Source organism: Apostichopus japonicus, chromosome 22 (genome assembly GCF_037975245.1).
Source record: "Apostichopus japonicus isolate 1M-3 chromosome 22, ASM3797524v1, whole genome shotgun sequence".
Lineage (NCBI taxonomy): Eukaryota > Metazoa > Echinodermata > Holothuroidea > Aspidochirotida > Stichopodidae > Apostichopus > Apostichopus japonicus.
The window spans coordinates 763,490-785,226 of record NC_092582.1 but is presented as its reverse complement, the minus strand read 5'-3'; the positions used below and the strand labels follow the sequence as shown (position 1 = coordinate 785,226).

At 37.1% G+C, this 21,737-nt stretch overlaps 1 protein-coding gene across 18 annotated transcripts in view; it reads left to right on the top strand.

Moving 5' to 3' along the window:
• Positions 1-21,737, top strand: part of LOC139964060 (sushi, von Willebrand factor type A, EGF and pentraxin domain-containing protein 1-like) — a 495,975-nt gene that overhangs the window by 237,124 nt on the left and 237,114 nt on the right. For 2 of the 18 annotated variants that reach the window (XM_071965402.1, XM_071965401.1), the window contains exons 4-8: positions 14,708-14,848; positions 16,187-16,384; positions 16,705-16,884; positions 19,102-19,275; positions 20,375-20,548. The exons of 15 other annotated variants lie outside the window; for them this stretch is intronic. In XM_071965402.1, the coding sequence (XP_071821503.1) occupies positions 14,708-14,848; positions 16,187-16,384; positions 16,705-16,884; positions 19,102-19,275; positions 20,375-20,548 (867 nt within the window). Of the gene's footprint in view, positions 1-4,478; positions 4,723-6,458; positions 6,597-8,189; positions 8,559-14,707; positions 14,849-16,186; positions 16,385-16,704; positions 16,885-19,101; positions 19,276-20,374; positions 20,549-21,737 lie in introns of those variants that run through there. One more of the 18 variants, XM_071965400.1, reaches the window with a different exon arrangement.

Sequence of the window (21,737 nt, the reverse complement as noted above, 5' to 3'; positions counted from 1 at the left end):
AGATATATATATATATATATATATGTATATATATATATATATATATATATATATAGTGGGCAGAAATATGATAGTTGGAAAATGTATGCAGCATCTTTTTAAATAATTTAAGATGATAGCATTCTTGACAGTTTTTTTCTGAGTCAATAATATTAGGTTGACATGATTAACTGTGACGAAATTCGACCTAACAATTAATCCAAATCTTGTTCTCAATTGCTTGCACAACCCATAATACACTTGGAAATACTACAAGCAGTTTACAATTGTCAGAATATGGTTAATTAGCGTTCGATATAGCATCTCATCATATTACTATATAAAAGTTACCGGTTAACCTTATTTAAGATACAAAGAATTGACAACCCATTCGTGTTATACTGCTGAAAATTTCGAACTTGCGGTACGGCACCCCTCCTAACGAATCCACCCTGTTCCAAAATATTGATTCTAGTTAGAAAATTGATATTCTACCCCCCTCCAACCCCCCCCCCGCCACCCACCCGCAATCACAAGACACTAGCAACGTCCCGGAGACGGCCTCTTCGTGTTCAATGGAGGTTATATCTCTATGTGTACCATATACTAGGTGATTTGAGGTTGTTTTTCTTCTATGAACTGAAAACATATTGCTGCCTTAGTAAATCATAGGCTTACAATTTAGTCTACTCGTTTCCCAGACATGTATGAATTAGCCAGACAGTGACCTAGGTAGGTGCAAAATAAAACTTTCCATTTAACGTGACATTTTCCCTGCGTCCTATGCTGTTTCACTGTATAATCAAATAACGTTACATAGGAATGGACGTAACTTTAAAGCAAAACATTAATAATCGTTTTCTATGAACGGTTAAGTATTTACTGTTATTTAAAAGCTCTGAACCCCCTTCCATGCCTAACGGAAAACTTTCGGAGAAAGTTATGTTATATACGACCCTGTAAGCAGAAGAGTTGGTTCAACTGCGTCTTTCTCTTGCTCTTCTGGATACGTACTAATTGGTAACGCCCATCTGGAGTGTCTAGAAACCAAAGAGTGGAACGCGACTAATGATGTTTCTTGTGGTAAGGGCATCGACCTTGATGACAGAGCAAGGTGCTAATCAAGAATATTATAGAGGAGGGGGTTTTCAGGGGGTCGGTGAAGGTAATTCTCAAGGTTGTGCTAATAATTGCTAACAGAAAGGGGTTTTATATCCATTGGAGTGGCTAGCATATTCTCCAGACTGAAAGTTAACATTCCGACTGACGATCGAGGTGGGGCGTGGGTGGGGGGAGACACATGAACCCCTTACCACTTTGCGCAAGCCACTATACCTGAAACAAATTCGGTTACTTAAGAATTAGACCTTAGACGAAAGAAAAAAATGTATGAATATTTCTTGCCATGATCGAAGTGACTCAAGGTCACAACACAACTCAGAGTAATTTCCTAGGTAAGTATAGTACAAAGGCGTAAAGATCGCCGTGTAATAAATCTCATTTAACCTACGCTTCATGAATCCTTCTCTTGTGCGTGGTTATAGGTCAAACGTATTGATTTCGCGTTTTTGCTTCCCAATCCCCAGGCTGTTGCTTAAAGCACCAATGAAAGATTTTCACATCTTTCAAATGTTTAGCTCTATGCTTGCACCTAAAGCTATTAGTTAATTCTGTCAATTCTAACGATAATTAAACATTTTTGAAGAATGCAATAGACTCGCAGCACAGGTTACGGCACTCCATCGAACATGTATGAAGACATGACCGCTGACGACTGTTCACGCGGCAGACCCTGTCTGTGTGATGGCGTCTGTGGATTGTCATGTATTGCGACAAGTAAGTCTAGTCAAAAATATTATCAGTTTAAAAACGGAGGGAGGGGAATGGTTCACTCGTGACTCGTTCTTTTCTTAATCGGCAGAATACAACATACGACTGAGCCCTTCCGACTGACAACAGAAGGGAGCATAGCCCCCCCCCCCCTCCCCCTCCCATCAATATTTAAGATAGAATGACAGCCAATGTTTTCTGTCATTTTTCTTATATTTCGGATCTGAGTGTCTTCATTTTGCAGAGATGATTCTGTACGTAATTGTACAATCACTATCTTTCTTATGTTATATTTATTGATGTCATGTATAGTACTTATGTGACGTTATAACATGATGTTTAGCTATGCCAGGGACACCCGTATTGGTAGATGTTACCCAGTATTACGGATTTCTATAACAGGAAGTGTATTATCAGATACTTGAGATTTATTACTGCCGGTGGAAGCTTGGGGAAGTACCTTCTGTATTTTCTAAAGTTAAGCGATGTATAAAAAATAATATCCAATTACTTCAACACTCGTCTGACATCTAAGCTGACTGTTTTTCAATCTCTTGATTACTGAAATTCAACCTTTTTGTGGTGTTATTTGGAATAGTTTTCGTATTGATAACGGCTTGGGTCGTTTTAATGAGGAAAACGTATTTCCTCAAAGCCAAATACTTCAATGTTTACTTGACGAAAGTGATCTCTGCATGTGTAGGTTAAATTCCATAATTCCATGAAAGATACTTAGCTTATGCAAACATGAATGGCGAAGGGAAAGTGTGATTTGTAGCAAGGAAAGACACTTAAATAATTAAAGGGGGATGGGGATGCAGTGGGTGACCTTTCTTGTAATTGCTTGGGATTTAATATTCTACTCAATTTACAAATAAAAAAAAACGTGACACATATTGTAATACACACAGTGATAAAATAAAGTAATACGATTAAGTGAAATATCACGTTCCATGTTGTTTATTCGATGTTGGTGTATTGAAATAACACAAATATAGTTTCATTCTCTCTTGAAGTTAAGAAATGGCGATTTAAAGTTTCATGCCAACATAGTTACTGTTATGAACTAGATATAGTGTTAGTGTACTGGAAATATCAATATTCAGCTACAATTAATACTTACAAACAAAAATGTACTGATGTCGATCAAATTTTTGTTCTGAAATGAGTCTCGTAAAGCGCTTAATATATTATAGACCACTGATTTATTGTGGTATATTTTCTTACGAACATCTTACTTTCACTCTGCTACCGATCTCAGTTTTCGAATTCTTTCTACTACAAATTAAAATAGAAGGAGTTGAAGTTTCCATTCCAAACTTTGCATATGACCATCATATATGAGGTCATAACTCCGGAAGTACGTCATACACCCACTTCGTTTGAAGTACTGTAGATTTTCCTTAACGTCCAATCCATTGAGTGGGGTTAAGATCCTTGTTTTCCTCTGAGAGTACAAAGACGTGATTACCATAGCCAGTTAATTTCTTGTCAAGTGAAATTTAAGTGTAGGTACGGTAGGTTTACCATTTACTTTAGTATCGGAAATATGATATTAATCAAAGGAATGTTCCTTCGTACCTGCGTAATGATATAACATATTTGCTGCATTAAACACGTTGGGGAGTATGACAATATTCTAATGCTCTTAATCGATTATCTTCCCCACAATACATAGGATAAGTCCATTTGTATTCTAGCATAGTTGACGTTTCTCGTACACATGGACATGTGCTCACCTTTATTGACATGTAGGCCATATGGTGTGCAGTCAGGGCATTTTGAAAACCTGGTTTAGCTACTAATGCAAGAGGTTGTACTGATGGTTAAGGCCTTGTACGCGTCCTCACACCAAAAAATATCCTCATGCTGTTGTATCCATACGACTAAGGTTTGCATCAACTAGTTTTGATTGGTACATAGTTCTGTTTATAATAGTAGAATTTCTGCATGCTGTTGTATTCATACGGCTAAGGTTTGTACCAACTAGTTTCGATTGGTACATAGTTCTGTTTATAATAGTAGAATGTCGGCATGCTGTTGTATTCATACGGCTAAGGTTTGTACCAACTAGGTTCGATTGGTACATAGTTCTGTTTATAATAGTAGAATGTCTGCATGGTGTTGTATTCATACGGCTAAGGTTTGTATCAACTAGTTTTGATTGGTGCATAGTTCTGTTTATAATAGTAGAATGTAACTTGCTTAGTCCCCAGAATGCTTTGAAGTTCTCCAATGACACTAATAGCACCGTCCCTCTTATTCGTATGACCCACGTTTGCACCCAACATACAGCACATGCCACATCGCGTTCATGAAGCCAGCTCGTTATGCTCAAACGTTGAAGATTTTGTATGCGCAGAGAAGAGATTGGAGAACCAGCCTAAGGTATTTGCCAGAACACCGAAGTTCTGCCCAGGTTCCTAACGTAGACACAGCAAATGTAGATTTGACCAATTAATAAAGTATGGGCAATTTAAGTCTTCCCTCTGTTCCGCTGTTCGCTCTATGGCTCTGGTTTTTCCTCTTGTAACGAACTTTAAAACTAACGACGATTGATATATCAAGTACCTTTTAAAATCACACAATAATAACATTGTGAAATAAACTCTTGATCGGGGCAAACAGGTCATCCCAGGTGCAGCAGTGATAAGGAAACCAACACCCAATGACGTCAGGATATCTCGGAAACATTAGTAAAACTTGTTCAAAGGAAATCACTCTGGTTGTTCTGTTTTTCTTCAAAAGACAATCCCTTAAGTTGACACTCTATGCACAGAATTCCACTGCATTGAATAATACATTTCGTGAACGCCGTGCTGACCAGGTACATGTTGGCTACAATGATTGTAAAGTGGACGCTACAACTGCTATTACTTGTGGTCATCCTTGGGAATATCCAAGAAACAAATGGTAAGATATATATTTAATACAATTATCTTTAACCATACCCACCTAATTTGAAACGTTTCCATTTATAGGCATTGCAAAGATATCAGTGGATTTTAAATATGTAAGCCAATCTGTGTGTGTTTGCATAGTTGGGCCTGTGTCTTGTTTATACTCATAGCTGGACATAAACGGCAGGTGATTCCAGTTCAACACCTAGCCAAAGTAAAACTTATATCATGTTGTGACAATACTTAAATATGCACATTATTAACCCAGGCAGAAGAAAGAAATGGTGAGGCATAAATAGTGAGGTATTATAGAAAGAAATGGTGAGGTATAAATGGTGAGGTATCATTATAAAGATATGGTGAGGTATAAATGGTAAGTTGTCAATGGTGAGGTATCATAAGAAAGAAATGGTGAGGCATAAATAGTGAAGTATTATAGAAAGAAATGGTGAGGTATAAATGGTGAGGTATCATTAGAAAGATATGGTGAGGTATAAATGGTAAGGTATCAATGGTTAGGTATCATTAGAAAGAACTGGTGAGGTATAAATAGTGAGGTATCATAAGAAAGAAATGGTGAGGTATAAATGGTGAGGTATCATTAGAATGAACCTGTGAGGTAAACATTACAGAAAGAAATGGTGAGGTATAAATGGTGAGGTATCAATGGTAAGGTATCAATGGTGAGGTATCATTAGAAAGAAATGGTGAGGTATAAATGGTGAGGTATCAATGGTGAGGTATCATTAGAAAGAAACGGTGAGGTATAAATGGTGAGGTATCAATGGTAAGGTATCAATGGTGAGGTATCATTAGAAAGAAATGGTGAGGTATAAATGGTGAGGTATAAATGGTGAGGTATAAATGGTAAGGTATCAATGGTGAGGTATCATTAGAAAGAAATGGTGAGGTATAAATTGTGAGGTATCATTCGAAAGAAATGGTGAGGTAAAAATGGACTTGGTCTTAGTTGATTTCATTTTGTAAAGTGATGTAATAATTGCGCTCATATACAACTATTTATGTTGCTACTCAACGAAAGTATGCCCGAATGTTAATAAAAAATTGAAGAATTGTGACGTCATGAGTGTTGAACACAATGTGGATCGGAATTAAGTCCCTACAAAAAATGATCTATAATCGATCATCATGCAGGGGTGAAATCACTTATAATTCTAGGGCGTGTGTGTGTGTACGCGTATAAAATGGGAAGGGGGGGGGGGGGTAACAGAGAGTATAAAATGGTGATTCATGCCCACCCTACCGACTGATAGAATATTACAAACGCACTCCAAAAAATACTGTACAGTACAACCTGATCAGTTGATTTTTATTTTATAAATTACTTAATATTGGATCAGTTTTGATCTAAGCACCAAATCAATCAAATTTCTCAATACCCGCTTGGACTGACCGCTCCCCATGAAGAAAGGTGAAAGTGCTCATTTCACATTCTTACAAACGTTGAAAAATATATCACCACTTTATATCTTAACAAAACTCCTACCCTCCCATTAGACTACTACACGAGGACGTCATAACATCTTTAGCCCCCCCCCCCACCTTCCCTCCCTACGGAAATATTGTTGAGCCCTTGTCAATCATCATAGGTTAGGGGATTTGATAAAATCTAAAGTGTTTCCATCAATTTGTTCGAAATTATCACTAGATTATAAATTTCAGTGGTTAAAACGTATTTTGTGGAATTGGGGGATACGTCAAAATAAGATTCATCTTCTCGTTCAATAGCGCAAGAATGTAACGTACGTGATGAAGTCGCCGCAGGACGGCCTTGTGAAAGACCATGCAGATCAGATGGAACCTGTAGGAAACAGAACAGGGAGTGTGAATGTGATGGCCGCTGTGGTGCAAGCTGCCTCAAGAAAAGTAAGTAAGAACTTCTTATCCGAGAGCCGATTTTAAGATTCACTAATGATTTCCGGAGCATTAGTCAATACCAATGGATCAGTCAAAACAAGTCAGTTGGCATTGTTCGATATGTAGCGACGCCTTACAGTGGAACTGCGAGTGGCATTTAGTATAGTGGAAACACTGCAGGCAACAGCATTCCTTCGCGTGCTCACTAAGCGACCTTGATCGACATGCTAACAACATTCTGAGACACTGTAAGAATATAATTTATATTCTCAAGTCACAAATATAAACTTGAAATCTTACCATACAATAATGAACTATGCACTAGTTCCTTTTCTTTACATGTAACCGACAAAAGCAATGACTAACTAACTATATATTTAATGATTTTGCTAGATAAGTTTCAATGTTAATATAATATCTTAATTACTATTTTGCGTAAACCTAAAATGCCTTTGTATGTTCACTTTTTGGGAGGGCATTGCCGTTTACATTGAAATCATCGTTGGCGGTTATCATTCCAATATACCTTTTCGCTAGATACCAAGGAGAGACTTGAGGTGGAAAAGAAATGAATCAATAGGAGGCAATGCCCTATGTCACCCATTAAGATAGTAGCGTCTGTAAGGGCGGTGACATCCCTATGTTCCGACGTCTCCATATTCCGACGTCTCTATGTTCCGAAGTCTCTATGTTCCGACAATTTTTTGGACCACATTTTTTTCGGACCCATATTTTTGTGACCCAATTTTTTTTCGGACCCCATTTTCTTGGACCAACATTTTCGGACCCAATTTTTTGCATCCAAATTTTTTACCAACATGTTTTCGGACCCATTTTTTTCTGAACAATGTTATTTGGGACCCCAATTATTTTGGACCAAAATTTTTCGGACCCAAAATTTTTTGGACCAAAATTTTAGACCAACATGATTTCTGAACAATTTTTTCCTGACCCCTAATTAGGAGCAAAGGACAGTCAGGCCCTAAAAGTGGACCACCGGGACCTGCGACCCCTAACACCAACGTCAGTCCCCACCCCATGGTCCGAAAAATGGGGGTCCAAAAATAATGAGTCTCCAAAAATACATGGGGTAACAACAAATTGGGTCCGAAAAAATGGGTCCGAAAATTTGGGTCCGAAAAAATGAGGACCAAAAAAATATTGGGTCCGCAAAAAAATTGGGTCCGAAAAAAATTGGCTCCGAAAAAAATGGGTCCGAAAAAATTTTGGTCAAAAAAATTTAAGAGTCCAAAAAAAATTGTCGGAACATAGAGACATCGGAACATAAAGACGTCGGAACATAGAGACGTCGGAACATAGAGACGTCGGAACATAGAGATGTAACCGTAAGGGCTACGGCGTGCGTAAAGTTCGGTAAAAAGCTATGGACAAAATGAACTGGAGATCTCCTTAGCGGAGAAACACCTAAATATTTCTTTCTGGACAAAAGAAAAATTCAAGAAAACCACTATTCATATAGTAATGAAATGTGTATATACATTTAATTTAACACACGTGATTCATCTACGTTAAGATTCTTAACCAACATATTGAAGTTTATACCTGAAACATGACATTAACATCTTTTTCTTTTCCACATAGAATGTCCTAGCATCCCGCCTATTTTAAATGGCAGCAGTTCTGTAGATCCTATGACAAGAACCATAGATGCGATTGCCACATATACCTGTAACCATAGTTACAGTTTGGTGGGCAATGCAACTAGGACTTGTCTAAGCCATAAACAATGGTCTGGAAATCCACCAGTTTGCGAACGCAGTACAGAAGTGCATTGTGGCATTTTAAATACACCCGCCAATGGACAGGTCACTTATGATTCAGAAACAAGAACAGTGGGTACTGTTGCGACTTACCAGTGTAATGCTGGTTACACAAACGTGGCTGGAGATCAAGAACGTACATGTGAACAAAACGGGCTATGGTCAGGCTTACCAGTCAGCTGCTCACGAGGTAGGAATTGAACTACCGTGTTATATTTGTGATTGAACTCATCCACTACCTCCTCCCAAGTAATGAGGGATTGCCTCAATCCGTCTCTGTTTAGCTTCAGGTGTATTACGTGTGATTGCTTAATTCAACCAGTATATTCATTTTAACCAACATATAGCGTCCATATCAAGGCACTAAGAATTTTCTTCCAAAGAAACGGAAAGTAGGCAATCCATCGAGTTGCAGATTTCATCCATCATAAATGTGGGTATATGAACAGTATGCTTTAACATTTATTAAAACATCTAATTCAAATAGTCATTAATTCTCGTATGTATGTCACTTTCAGATATATATGCTATTTTGGCACGTGCACAATAGTCAAAAGAACAAGTTATCCTTCAACAAAGTTAAATTTGAAGCAATTTTGTTGAAGATATACGGACACCTATGAACAATGTTGTCCTAATCACTATAATTGGCATTAGAAATAATGAAAATAGCTTCAACTCCCATCAAAATCCATCAAAAAATTGTCCACTTTATAGGTATTTTTCCAATTCTAGTTTAATGCATACAAATTAGCTAATTATGCACATTCATGGTGTAGATGGAATGACTGCCTAATTTTATGTTATCCCTTTGTTTTAACCACCTTCCTTCAAGGACACTGAACACAGCCTAAGGCGATTTTGAGAAAAATTGTATTGTCCTCTTTGAAAAGAGGAACATCACATTATTCAAATGATATATAGGTTTGTAATTAGGGGTTCACTTGTTAAGGTCATAATCATAGTTTGCACATATTTAATGAGTTTCCTAGATTTATCAAAACTTCAAATGTGTATTTCTTGGAAACAAACATAGCTTCTCGAAAAATTTCAACAGAATTTAATGAGATTATTATCATGTTCTGAATATGGGGCAAATTAGCTAGGAGTCCGTATAATTTTAGCAATGAAAACCAACCACCGAAATCTAATATACCGGTCATTTTCGGGCAATTTCTGGCACTTCTGAATGTAAAAAACAATTTGGCCACCTTTGATGACTTGACTTTCATCGGCCTCCACTAACTATGTGACATTTGGTGTTTACATTAGCTAATGCAATGTAAATATCCTACATTGATTTGTTCAGTTCGGTTGCCTGCTCATTGCAGTATTCGCGTAATTGCCAAACTGCTGTTTTGGGTTATTTGAACTTTGACCCTGAACGTAATATTTCAATGGGGATACTACATCTCTAGTTTGACTCCCATAGACTCCATGTTTAAGGAGTAGTTCCAAAGCACGTTTTCGCACACATTTAACCAAACTAAACATTTGACATCCTTTGATCACATGACCTTTGGCGTTTAAAATCGAGTAATGTACTGTAGTAAGATAGGTTTGTCCATATTGTTACTTTGGTATAGGTGTGGGCCAAAATGCTGTTTTTTGTTATACTACTTTTGAACTCTCATCTTAAGCCCTATGACGGCGTTAGTAACGCATGTTCTACAACCTATCGAGGCACTCACCCAACAAGTTTGAAGTTCATCGGATTTAAAGTTAATGAGCAGTTTACGAAACACGTTTTCTGTATGAATAAATTCGTTGCAATCTTGCTGAGTCTGATATATTACATAGGTGTGTGCATTTTCGTACACACGTAATGGCTAAAATGATGTTTTTGGTTATTTGACCCATGACATTTAACGCAATGACGTCATAAGTCACAGAGGCGGATCATCCAATGCCCATGTCCACACCCACCAAATTTGAAGTCAATCAGAAAGATATTGTTTAGAAGTTCGTGACACACCTTTTTTGTTCACACACATACCCCAACACACCCAAATTAGTTATGTCGTCACGCCCGTAGAGAGGATGATATATTGGTTGGTTTAGTCTATTGCCATAGCACATTTTCTATGGAAATGTTAATGTCCCTGAGTAACGAGAAATGCTGTTTTTTGTTATAGTACTTTTGATCTCTCATCTTAAGCCCTATGACGTCATTAGTAACGCAGGTTCTACAACCTATCCAGGCACTAACCCAACAAGTTTTGAACATTTTCTATGGAAATGGTAATGTCCCTGAGTAACGAGTTTCGGAGGGTCACCCGCGTAGTGTGACGGATAATGACCAGGCATCAATACTAGTGGAACTTGGAGGGATAAAAAACGTTTTGTCCCGTGTGTAGCCTATGTCTATTACATCGGTAACTTTGTGTCAACAACACCTAAACGGCTTCTCTTTTTTTGGCAAAAAAATAGTATTCTTGTTATAACTCCAGTGGGGAAGAAAAAGGTAGCACATTGATGGGATCTTGTGTAATGCAGACCCTCATAAAGAAAGTTCAAAGTTCAGTGGTCAAATTTCAATACACATATGCGATTACTATGGTAACTGACGTCAAACCTCACGTGGTTGAAGCTCAAATGTGGAAGTTTGTGCAATTTGATTTCAAAAGATCCTTCGCATTCTCTCAGCCGATTTTCTTCAAACGTGGTAGGATGGTATCGTATGGTAAGAAAATCTGTCTTGCAGACTCTCAGAACGAAAGGTCAAAGTTCTAGGGTCAGATGTTTAATTAAGTAAAATAGTCATTTCTTGCTATAACTCCAAAAACTTTGAATTAGCATGTAACCTTTATAGGTGTAATGGGAATGTCGAAGTCTAAAAGATCAAGGTCTCGTGGTGTAATTTCAATTGATATTTCATTTCAATTTTGTGTCAAACATTCCCTCCAAACGGCAGGGCCGATTTGTCACACGCAGACCCTCAGAACAAAAAGTCAATGGTCAGGTCATATTTCATTTGCACTAATTGAAGAAATGCAAACACAACTAACGTTTGAGAATTAACTTTTAAACTGGGTTTCGTTAATAGTATAGAGCATTATCGATGTTGATAATGCTTTTCGTGATGTAGATATCTTAATAAACATCTCTCTTTACATTACCCACTTAGAATCATGAGACACAAACACAGAGAACCAGTAACCTAAGTTACACATACAGTTTTAATGAAAATCTTGATCAAAAACCTATAGAAAAGGTCAGATCTTTATCTTGAATTTCATATGATGTGAAATATTTATGTTTGTTTTCGTTTTCCACGGAATTCTCTATGGATATAGCGAATTTACTTAAAATTATGGCTTGGTTTATTTTCTGTTAAAGCATTTTTCATTTTCACATTGAAAAATGAAGAAAAGAAACTCAAAGTCAAAGTAGAATGGAATGACCATCAAATTGTATCATAGTACTGGCGGTATCATTAATACATCATAAATCATACATCATTGAAATGGCGGTATAGTCAGTACATCGTTCATTAGTACATCATAGTAACGGCGGTATTAAGTACATAATACATCAGTACATAATGGTACTAGTAGTATCATTAGTACATCATAAATCATACACCAGTACATCATAGTACTGGCTGTATCATGAGTACATCTTATATAAGTACATCATTGAACTGGCGGTATTATTAGTACAGCATACATCAGTACATCATGGTACTAGTAGTATCATTAGCACATCATAAATCATACATCAGTACATCATAGTACTGGCGGTAGCATTAGTACATCATAAATCATACATCATTAAAATGGCGGTATCATCAGTACATCGTTTATTAGTACATCATAGTAACGGCGGTATTATTAGTACATCATACATCAGTACATCATGGTACTAGTAGTATCATTAGCACATCATAAATCATACATCAGTACATCATAATACTGGCGGTAGCATTAGTTCATCATACATTAGTACATCATTGTACTGGCTGTATCATTAGTACATCATACATTAGTGCACAGTACATCATACATCAGTACATCATAGTACTGGCGGTATCATTAATACATAATAAATCATACACCAGTACATCAAAGTACTGGCGGTATCATTAGTACATCATATATCAGTACATCATTGAACTGGCGGTATAGTCAGTACATCGTTCATTAGTACATCATAGTAACGGCGGTATTATTAGTACATCATACATCAGTACATCATGGTACTAGTAGTATCATTAGCACATCATAAATCATACATCAGTAGATCAAAGTACTGGCGGTATCATGAGTACATCTTATATAAGTACATCATTGAACTGGCGGTATTATTAGTACATCATACATTAGTACATCATTGTACTGGCTGTATCATTAGTACATCATACATTAGAGCACAATACATCATACATCAGTACATCATATCACTGGCGGTAGCATTAGTACATCATACACCATACATTAGCACATCATTGTACTGGCTGTATGATTAGTGCATCATACATCGTACATTAGTACATCATAGCACTGCCGGTATCGCTAGTATGTTATACATTAGTACATCATAGTACTGGCGGTATCATTAGTACATCATACATCATGCATTAGTGCATCATAGTACTGACGGTACCATTATTACATCACATATCACACGATAGTACATCATAGTACTGGTGGAAACATTAGTACATTACACATCATACATTAGTACATCATTGTACTGGCGGTAGCATTAGTACATCATGCATTAGTACATCGTAGTACTGGCAGTGTCATTAGTACATCATACAACATTCATTAGTAAATCATAGTATTGGCGGTATCGTTAGTACATCATACATTAGTGCACCATACATCATAAATTCATCAAACATTAGTACATCATAGTACTGGCGGTATAGTTAGTACATCATACAACATACATTAGTGCATCATAGTACTGGCGTTGTCATTAGTAAATCAAACATCATACATTAGTGCATCATAGTTCTGGCGATGTTATTAGTACACCATACATTAGTACATCAAAGTGCTTGATGTGTCTTAGTACATTAAACATCATACATTAGTACATCTTATACAACACCTAATTATATTCCGGCCATTTGATTGGTCAATTGCTCGTCGATTGCATGCAAAATCCGCTCTATTGCACGCTATGATTACAGAACCATGCGCTATACTTTTTTGATAGCACTTTTTTCAATGGTAAGAGAGCAGAGAACCTGTCTGTTCAAAACAATCCATTGCATGAGTGCATTTTACATCCAATTATATCCAAATTCAAAAGTGTTGTATAAAACAAATAATGAATGGTTTCCATTCGTGCAATAGTGCAAATATTTCATTCGTTGAAAGATGTAATTTGTTCTTTCAACTCATGAAATATTTGCACTATTGCACGAATGGAAACCATTCATTATTTGTATAATATATCATACATTAGTACATCATAGTAATGGCATTATGATTTTACTAATCTATGAGGAAACGAAAGTGTGGGTTAGAGGGTGTGTTGGGAGGGGGTAATGACGATAAAACATGGTAGGTTATGATTCGTTCAAAGATCTCTATTCTAAATAGTATATGTGCCTGCTGGATTTCTTACAGCAATTGCATCTGGGTTTGAAATGTTAGGGAAGAAGCCACTTGCATATTGTCATCAGAGTAAGAATACAACCTTGACCTTTGCTAGTTGACATTCTTTAGCCCTAACATATATAAATTAGTTATGTTAAAAACACAAGTTCATGAGATTCTAGCTATTGTGAATCATGACGATATCGTGTTGGAATGATAATAGTGAGAAATGAACACACAACTGCTGGGCAACAACTTTATGTGACACAAGAGCTATTCTCAGAGAGACATCTGCCCATAAGATGAATTGAACAGCGCCAAAAATATTCTTGGTGAAAGTTTCTGATGAATGATATCATATAACTGCATATTCATTAATATTGAATGGGAGTCGGTATGATTGGTTAGTTAGAATGAGACGAGTATAATGGTGTTCATGGTGCCAACATGTCTAAGTGATCCTATCAGACACTTCAGCTGCCCTGGATTCACTGACATTAGGTATTAACCTCAGTATCTATCCGGAAGTCTAATGATTTGAAAGGAAAACATCACGTAGGCAGTTGCTTAAAGCAATGAACTCACGGATAGGGACCTAACACTGTATGTGTATGGTCTGATACTATAAAATAATAACATACAATCTATGACTGCGAACGCATCATTTGTTTTTGTTTTTTTTAATTTATGTGCATTTATTTCTTTATAATACCTAATAATAAGAGAATATAAGTCGATGAGATATAAATATATAATGAATGAAGTAATGTTTCTTGCCTTCCAGATGAAGCGTGTGTACGTAACGAAGAAGAGATTGCAAGACAAAATAGAGACTGTATGAAAACCTGCACAAGTCACAATGATTGCCTCCGTAATCGACCATGCGTATGTGACGGTGCCTGCGGACTTTCATGCATTCCGACTGGTATGTTGCAACGTGGATTATTGTTGAATCCATTGAGAAAAGTTTTGAACAATACTAGACGTACTAACAAATAGATAACGTAAAAGGTGTGGATAGTATGCCGTATGTCGTGAAGGTTATTCGGTATTGGTTCCACCCTCTAGCAATGCTAAGAGTATATCACAAGTGACTTTCTCAAAATTATTCTATGGACATGCACACGAATTTTCATTAGTACACAAAATAAACTAGTGAAGATATATTTGTTAAGGGGTGCACACAAATGTTTTTGTTGAGGTGTGAACATGAAGGATCATGATTTGAATAGCTTCTATTTGAAATATTTTGGAGGTTTTACCAGTACCATTGAACTCACTTTAATTGTCCTGTATTAGGAGTGGCTGTTTAAAACCAATAGAATATGTGTATCTGGTGTTCTAAACATTAAATTGCAGTGCGTCGTGTACATGATTCCGACATTGTTACTTTGTGGCATGAAATTTAATGATAATGTACGTAGGCCTAACCGTCGATCAAAATATTCAACACTTGTTTCTTATAAAAAAGGGCACTAGGCGATCAGTTTTGTTTTTCTAACAAGGGATACAGTGTTGCATCTAGAGCGAAGGATACTCATTGAAGTAGATACTGAAACACATAATTTGTGAACATTTCTAGTAATTCTGTGCGTTTCGAAAAAGGAAATACATGAAACTGTTCATTCTCGAGAAATGGAACTTCATTTAAGTTGCTTATCTGAAAAACCATTAAAATGAGAAGGTTTCACCAACTATACAAAATACAATACAAGGCCACCAGGCAGTTATTTTTATGACAACGAATGTGGGAGAATTCCCAAGGGCTTATGGATTACATCATAACGACGGGTGGCTTCCAATTCGACATTTTAACCCAAATTTGAAATATAAAACTAACACCTGAATAGTAAGCATATGGTACACCGGTGACAAAGTCACTTTTTAGTTTTGCACATTCATTACTACATTACTATAACGAACATATATGCGTGAGCTAGCTCTTATAATGAGAATCGTTTATTCAAAATGCTTTCAAACTTTTACCGTTCTAACGCCGTTTCCGTTAGCTAAAACAACTATTAATGTCAGTTTCCGGTGAACATCGGAACATGAAAAACAACATAACATCAAACATTATCTAATGTTTTTTTTTTCTCTACGCACTTTGTCACTTTAACATTAAATTAAAGTGTGCTACTTTTCACACTCAACATTTTTAATTCGCTTAAACAGTAAACTACGACATATCTAGTGTTACAGTAGTTTGTAAGTAAATAATCAGGGTGCAATGTAATCCAAATTTTTCTCCAAATATTTGCAGACAGAGAGAATTATTGTCCTGCATTGCCGATACGAGGCCATAACTTTACCTTGACGATCTTACCAGAGTCGAGGAATTTTGGAAGCATTGCAACCTACGAGTGCAGGAGAAACTACGAACGGGTTAGAGGTGATGAGGTGCGAACATGCCTGGGCAACGGTGACTGGAGTGGGTCACCTGCATTGTGCCTACCAGAAGGTTAGTCATCATTTTGTCTTTCTAGAACGGTCTTGCATATTCATTTTCACCTAAGACATTATGAAGAATATGTATAAATGTTGGCTGTGACTTCAACCCTCGCAGTCCAGCCTAGCCAAGACCGGCTATAGATTTCAAACACGAGAGTATAGTTTTAGTAGTCCCCAAATTTATGTGAGAGTTTTGCGGGTAGTTGGGATATAAGAATATCTATAAGGAGTGCGCAAACTTTGCCTTGAATGCAATAGTGTATCAAATGATTGTGAATCTACAACAGTGTTAAACGCTGTCTAAACGTTCCAAATACTATATTTTGTTAGATCGATGTGGGCCACCACCAGAAGTTTCAAATGCTCGACCAAGCGACAATCGTGAGTTCTATGAAGGGAATGATTTCGTTTCGTACAGTTGTGATCCAGGTTACTATCGTGTTGGAGGAATTCGGCCTGTACTTAACTGCCACCGAGGAAACTGGACTCACCCTGACTTTACTTGCAGACGTAAGCCACTGCTTTGGGTTTTACTTTTGAGGAGACTTTATTTAAATTAAATACGGACACACGACAAGGTTCAAACGAAGATCTTTATACATTAGATCTACAATGAGTGGCATCTTTATATATAGGGTCATTTGGACTTAGCTAATGTCACTCTGAAAGCAACTGCAACCAGAGGCTGTTAGCTTAGATGCTTGCAGAGATTCATGTGTGTATATGTTTAATGTTTTTGAATACAAGCATCTCTCTGCTTTAAGATGACGGGTAGGGTTACTTGAAGTAAAAATCTTAAGCAATCTCATGTACATTAAGTAAGTGTAAGATTGTGTGGCAGTAAATTCAACAATCGTATGTGATAGATATGGCTTACGTCAATATATTTGTGAGAGTTTAAAGTGTGATAAATCCGACCATGGAGCATGTTCGACCTCATCGCATGTCCTGTGGATCATTGCTTTTGTAGGTGTTTCTACGTCGCGGCCCACTATACCCGACAGTTCCACTTTTGAAGGTTTTAAGCCCATTATTTGTTCAGAATTTGAAAATTCACATTTCTCGTGAATAAACTCACTTCAAAACGTACCCATAATGTTGCAAAAAAATTCATCCATTGACAACCTATATAGAAAACCACCTTGAACCCCTAACAGACCGGCCAAAATTGCACGAGTCGATGGAAATATGATGAAGAATGTTGGTCAGGTAATTTTCGAAAATTCAGGCACAGTTCGAACAGGCGCGTAGCGAGGAATTTGTTAAGGGAGGGGCGAAGTCTGTAAGCAAACTATCTAAGCGTAGCGCCACCATGTGTTGGCGAGAAGCGTAAAAGAAAATTTTGGCCGAAAACTCCTCCCAGATCGCTGGAAATGACACTTCCCAGGCCTTGTTAGTTGTATCTAAACATTTTCTATTGTGAAATTACTAGCGATATCATAAAAAAATATAATAGGGGCTGTGGTCGCCCCCTTCCCGAAATGCGTCATGTTCCCCGACGACTCGGTCGAGTTCGAGACCAGCCACAGCTGGTTTCATAGCACAATTGTACAATTGTCCATACACACACACGCGTTATGATAGACAATATATAGTATATCTATAGATACATTAGTGAGAGAGGAAAAATGGAAACGTCAAAAAATGGAGTTTTCGGTGTTAGGAGTAGGGTGAGGTGCACGCCCCTTCCAAAATCCTCGATCCGTCGCTGGATGCCCTTTTGTAGGCTATATAATAGGGATCCACGCTATAATGATGTCACTGTTCCTCGTTCTCCTACCGGTGTCTTGGCGTTTTACTTTTACTCCCTCCTTTTCTCCCTTTTCTCCCTTTTCTCCCTTTTCTCCCTTTTCTCTCTTTCTTCTTTTTCTTTTCCCTTCCTTTCTCTCCTCCTCCTCTTTTCCCCCTCTTTTTTTTTCTTTTTTCTTCTCTTGTTTTTCTCTCCTCTTTTTCTTACCCGGGGGGCGCGCACCACCAACCCGGCCCCTTGATACGCGCCTGCGCATAGTCATACGATATCGGACTGTATGTGCGTTTGCATGTCTGTTATCTAGAACATAGATATATGTTACAGGGCTTAACTTGGGCATCGGATAATCGAATTGTTTGCGGTCAGTTCCTATATGAGCAGGTCGTGAGAGGAAGAAATAAGTAAGGTCTCCTGTGTGGACATCTCACGTCCTCGTGGTAGTGCTCAAGGCTTTTAAAGACTGCAGTGATTTTTTTTTTTAATTTCAAGCACAAAATCAAGCCAAAGCTGACCCAGTGTGATTTCCGTGTGATTTCCGTTTATGGAACCCTTTGTCGAGTAATGTCACATTCAGCGAACATCTCTATCAATATAGTCTATCAATAATGTCAACGCGTCAAAAACACCGGTTTCACCTCCTATGCACGTGACTACAAACAGTCATGTGAGAAGCTCATGAACCGGCATGTGACTACTAAACACCAACTGCTCAGCCCTTTCCACTCAGCATGTGCACAAGCTATATATATATATATCTATATATATATATATATATATATATATATATATATATATATATATATATATATATATATATATATATATATATATATATATATATATATATATATATAACTTTACAATCAATTGACAAGTCGGCAGTCTAAAGGTTAAGCCCATTATACCGTTCCCGGAATTGTTGATTTTGTTACACCATGATGTTGTTTTAACCGTTGAATTATTTTCATTCTTTACAGGCAAAAGCTGTGGAGATCCAGGGTTTCTGTTAAATGGTCGAAGAATAGGAACTAGTTTTTTATTTCTGGATTCTGTTAGATTTGAATGTAATTTGGGCTATCGTCTTGTCGGAAGGGATGTAACACACTGTCAGACTGATCAAGATTGGTCCCACCCCCCACCCATATGTCAAGGTAAATATACAGAAGTCGAAAATGCTGATCATATTTACGAAAGTATTTTAAATATTTTTCTTGGAAAGTTCAACATTATTTGCTCATTAATGATATATTTTCAATTGCAATCACTAGAATTTGTAATTGCTGCCCTAACATCGAAGGCTTTAGATTTTTTTATACCAGTTATCACTGGCATAAATCATCTATAGCGTTATGTATTGCTAACTAGATGGTATCGTATTCTTGTCAATAGCTGCATGAAACATATCGGGTTTTTATACACTGTACACAGGTATACAAGAGGTTATTCCTGACTGAAGGAATACTGCTAAAAGATTTTACACTGTAAACAGGCACATAAGAGGTTATTCCTGACTGAGGGAACACTGACGGTAGATTGTACATTGTAAAAAGTAATAAGAGGTTATTCCTGACTGAGGGAACACTGACAGTAGATTGCACACTGTACACAGAATATTATATGTCTTTGAGGGTAAACTGCTGAATAGATTGTACACTGTACACAGGCATAAGAGGTTATTCCTGATTGAGGGAATACTGCTGATAGATCATGAGGAGCAGCGCACTGTAGGAAGGAACATTGGTGTGGTCTAGTGCACCCGATACTCATATCCAGTCAGTAACTACTAGTGCCACCTGTTACACATGTTACCGTGTTACAAACACAAAATAGTTATTACTGATGCACGGTTGTAGGACATGAACAGTAGTTGCTGTACCAGCTATGAATATCGGCTGTCCAGGTGCTAATGACTAGAAGCCACAACATTGTCAGATATCTTTCCGTGATTTTAAAGCACAAATGATAAATGTCCGCAAGGTAATCTTCCCGGAAAGGACCGGAATCTTCTTTTCTCCTTTCTTTGAAAACAACTTAATGTGGTGGGGTGGTATAGCCGTCACATAACATCGCTCCTGTTGTATTATGCACTGTGGTGTAATGATAACATGAACGCACAATTTACTTTATTATGGGTAAATTGTGGTTATGGACTCATATAGAAAAGTCCCAAATAGGGCACTCAATTCTCATTAAATGAATCTCTTGATAAGAGAAGAAAATCACCGACACGATTATTTCCCGTTTTGTTAGTTGTCAGATGCCCATCTGTCCAAAATCCTTTACATGGCCAAAGGATTGGTTATGACTATTCATATGATAGTGAAGTGGCTTTCCGATGCAATCTTGGTTACATCCTAGAAGGTGCCAACGAAATAAGGTGCCTGGCAACCGGGAGTTGGTCGGCAGCACCGCCAGCATGCAGAGGTGAGAACATATAGTTTGTTATCGCGATTCCAATAAAAAATGTCTTTGCATTTTCAGTTATTTGAAAAACACAAATTCTTAGTCTTTTATTGTCATATTAAAAATGTAAGCATTTATTCTCACATTTACCGTAAATGTCCGTTATAGTGGCGTTCTGTTTTCTTCGGAATGCTTATCTCTGCGACATGAACGAGGTTTAAGTAATATCTTAGAAGCACCTGTGAGCACGACACATGACCCTCCAAGGTTGGTGCTTTCCCTACTGTGGAATGAGAGTTCCACATCAAATTAAGTTATACTGGCTTGTGATGCAACTAAAGAACCCACTTACTGGTAGTCTTTTATACTAAGTTAGTCAGTCACTTAAAATGTTGAGCCTCGGTTGAACTACGTGCTATCAAATACAACTTACATTGATAGCAGTGTATTATGAATAGTCTCAACACATTTCAAGTTATTTGGGGCCTGAAAGTCGTCCTTTAAGTGTAATGTTTTTGCAAAACAAAGAGGTTTTGACACATGCATAAACCGTACAATATCCAAGGCAGCTTTGTGAGAACGACTTCAGTCGCATTTCTGCCACACACACACAAAAAAAGAAAAAGAATAGAAAATCGTTGCATCTAATTCTAGATATAATTTATGCCTTAAATGTCTCAAAATGCATCAGCATCGTCTTCCCTATCGTATCTAAATAACTAGCCTTTGTAACGTCTAAGAGCATGCTTAACCATGTTTTACGTATTTTGGTCACGCTTTTGAAGATTGTCGGTAATTTTATTAGTTAAAAAAATATTACAAAAAAGTCAAAAATATAAAAAAATATAAAAAATATAAAATATTGAAATATTTTATATTATATAAAAATAAAAATAAAATGTAAAATAAACAATTAATAAATAAAAAATATATATATAATACCACTACGATTTACTGTATTGTATCTTTAACATATCTAGCTCTCGCATGCTCCCAAAACATAACACGTGTTAGTGTGTTATAACACCCTGGCATATAAATGGATAATATGCTACACGTTCAGAACAAATATAAGCTCACACCTTTTCGGCTTGGGTGAATAGAAAGGGGTTGCTTTTACTTTCTGGCTGTTAAATGACAGACGGTGTTTCTATTGAGCTCATACATCAGTTAGTAGTGTAGTGGCTTGAATTGTGCTCTTTACTGGATG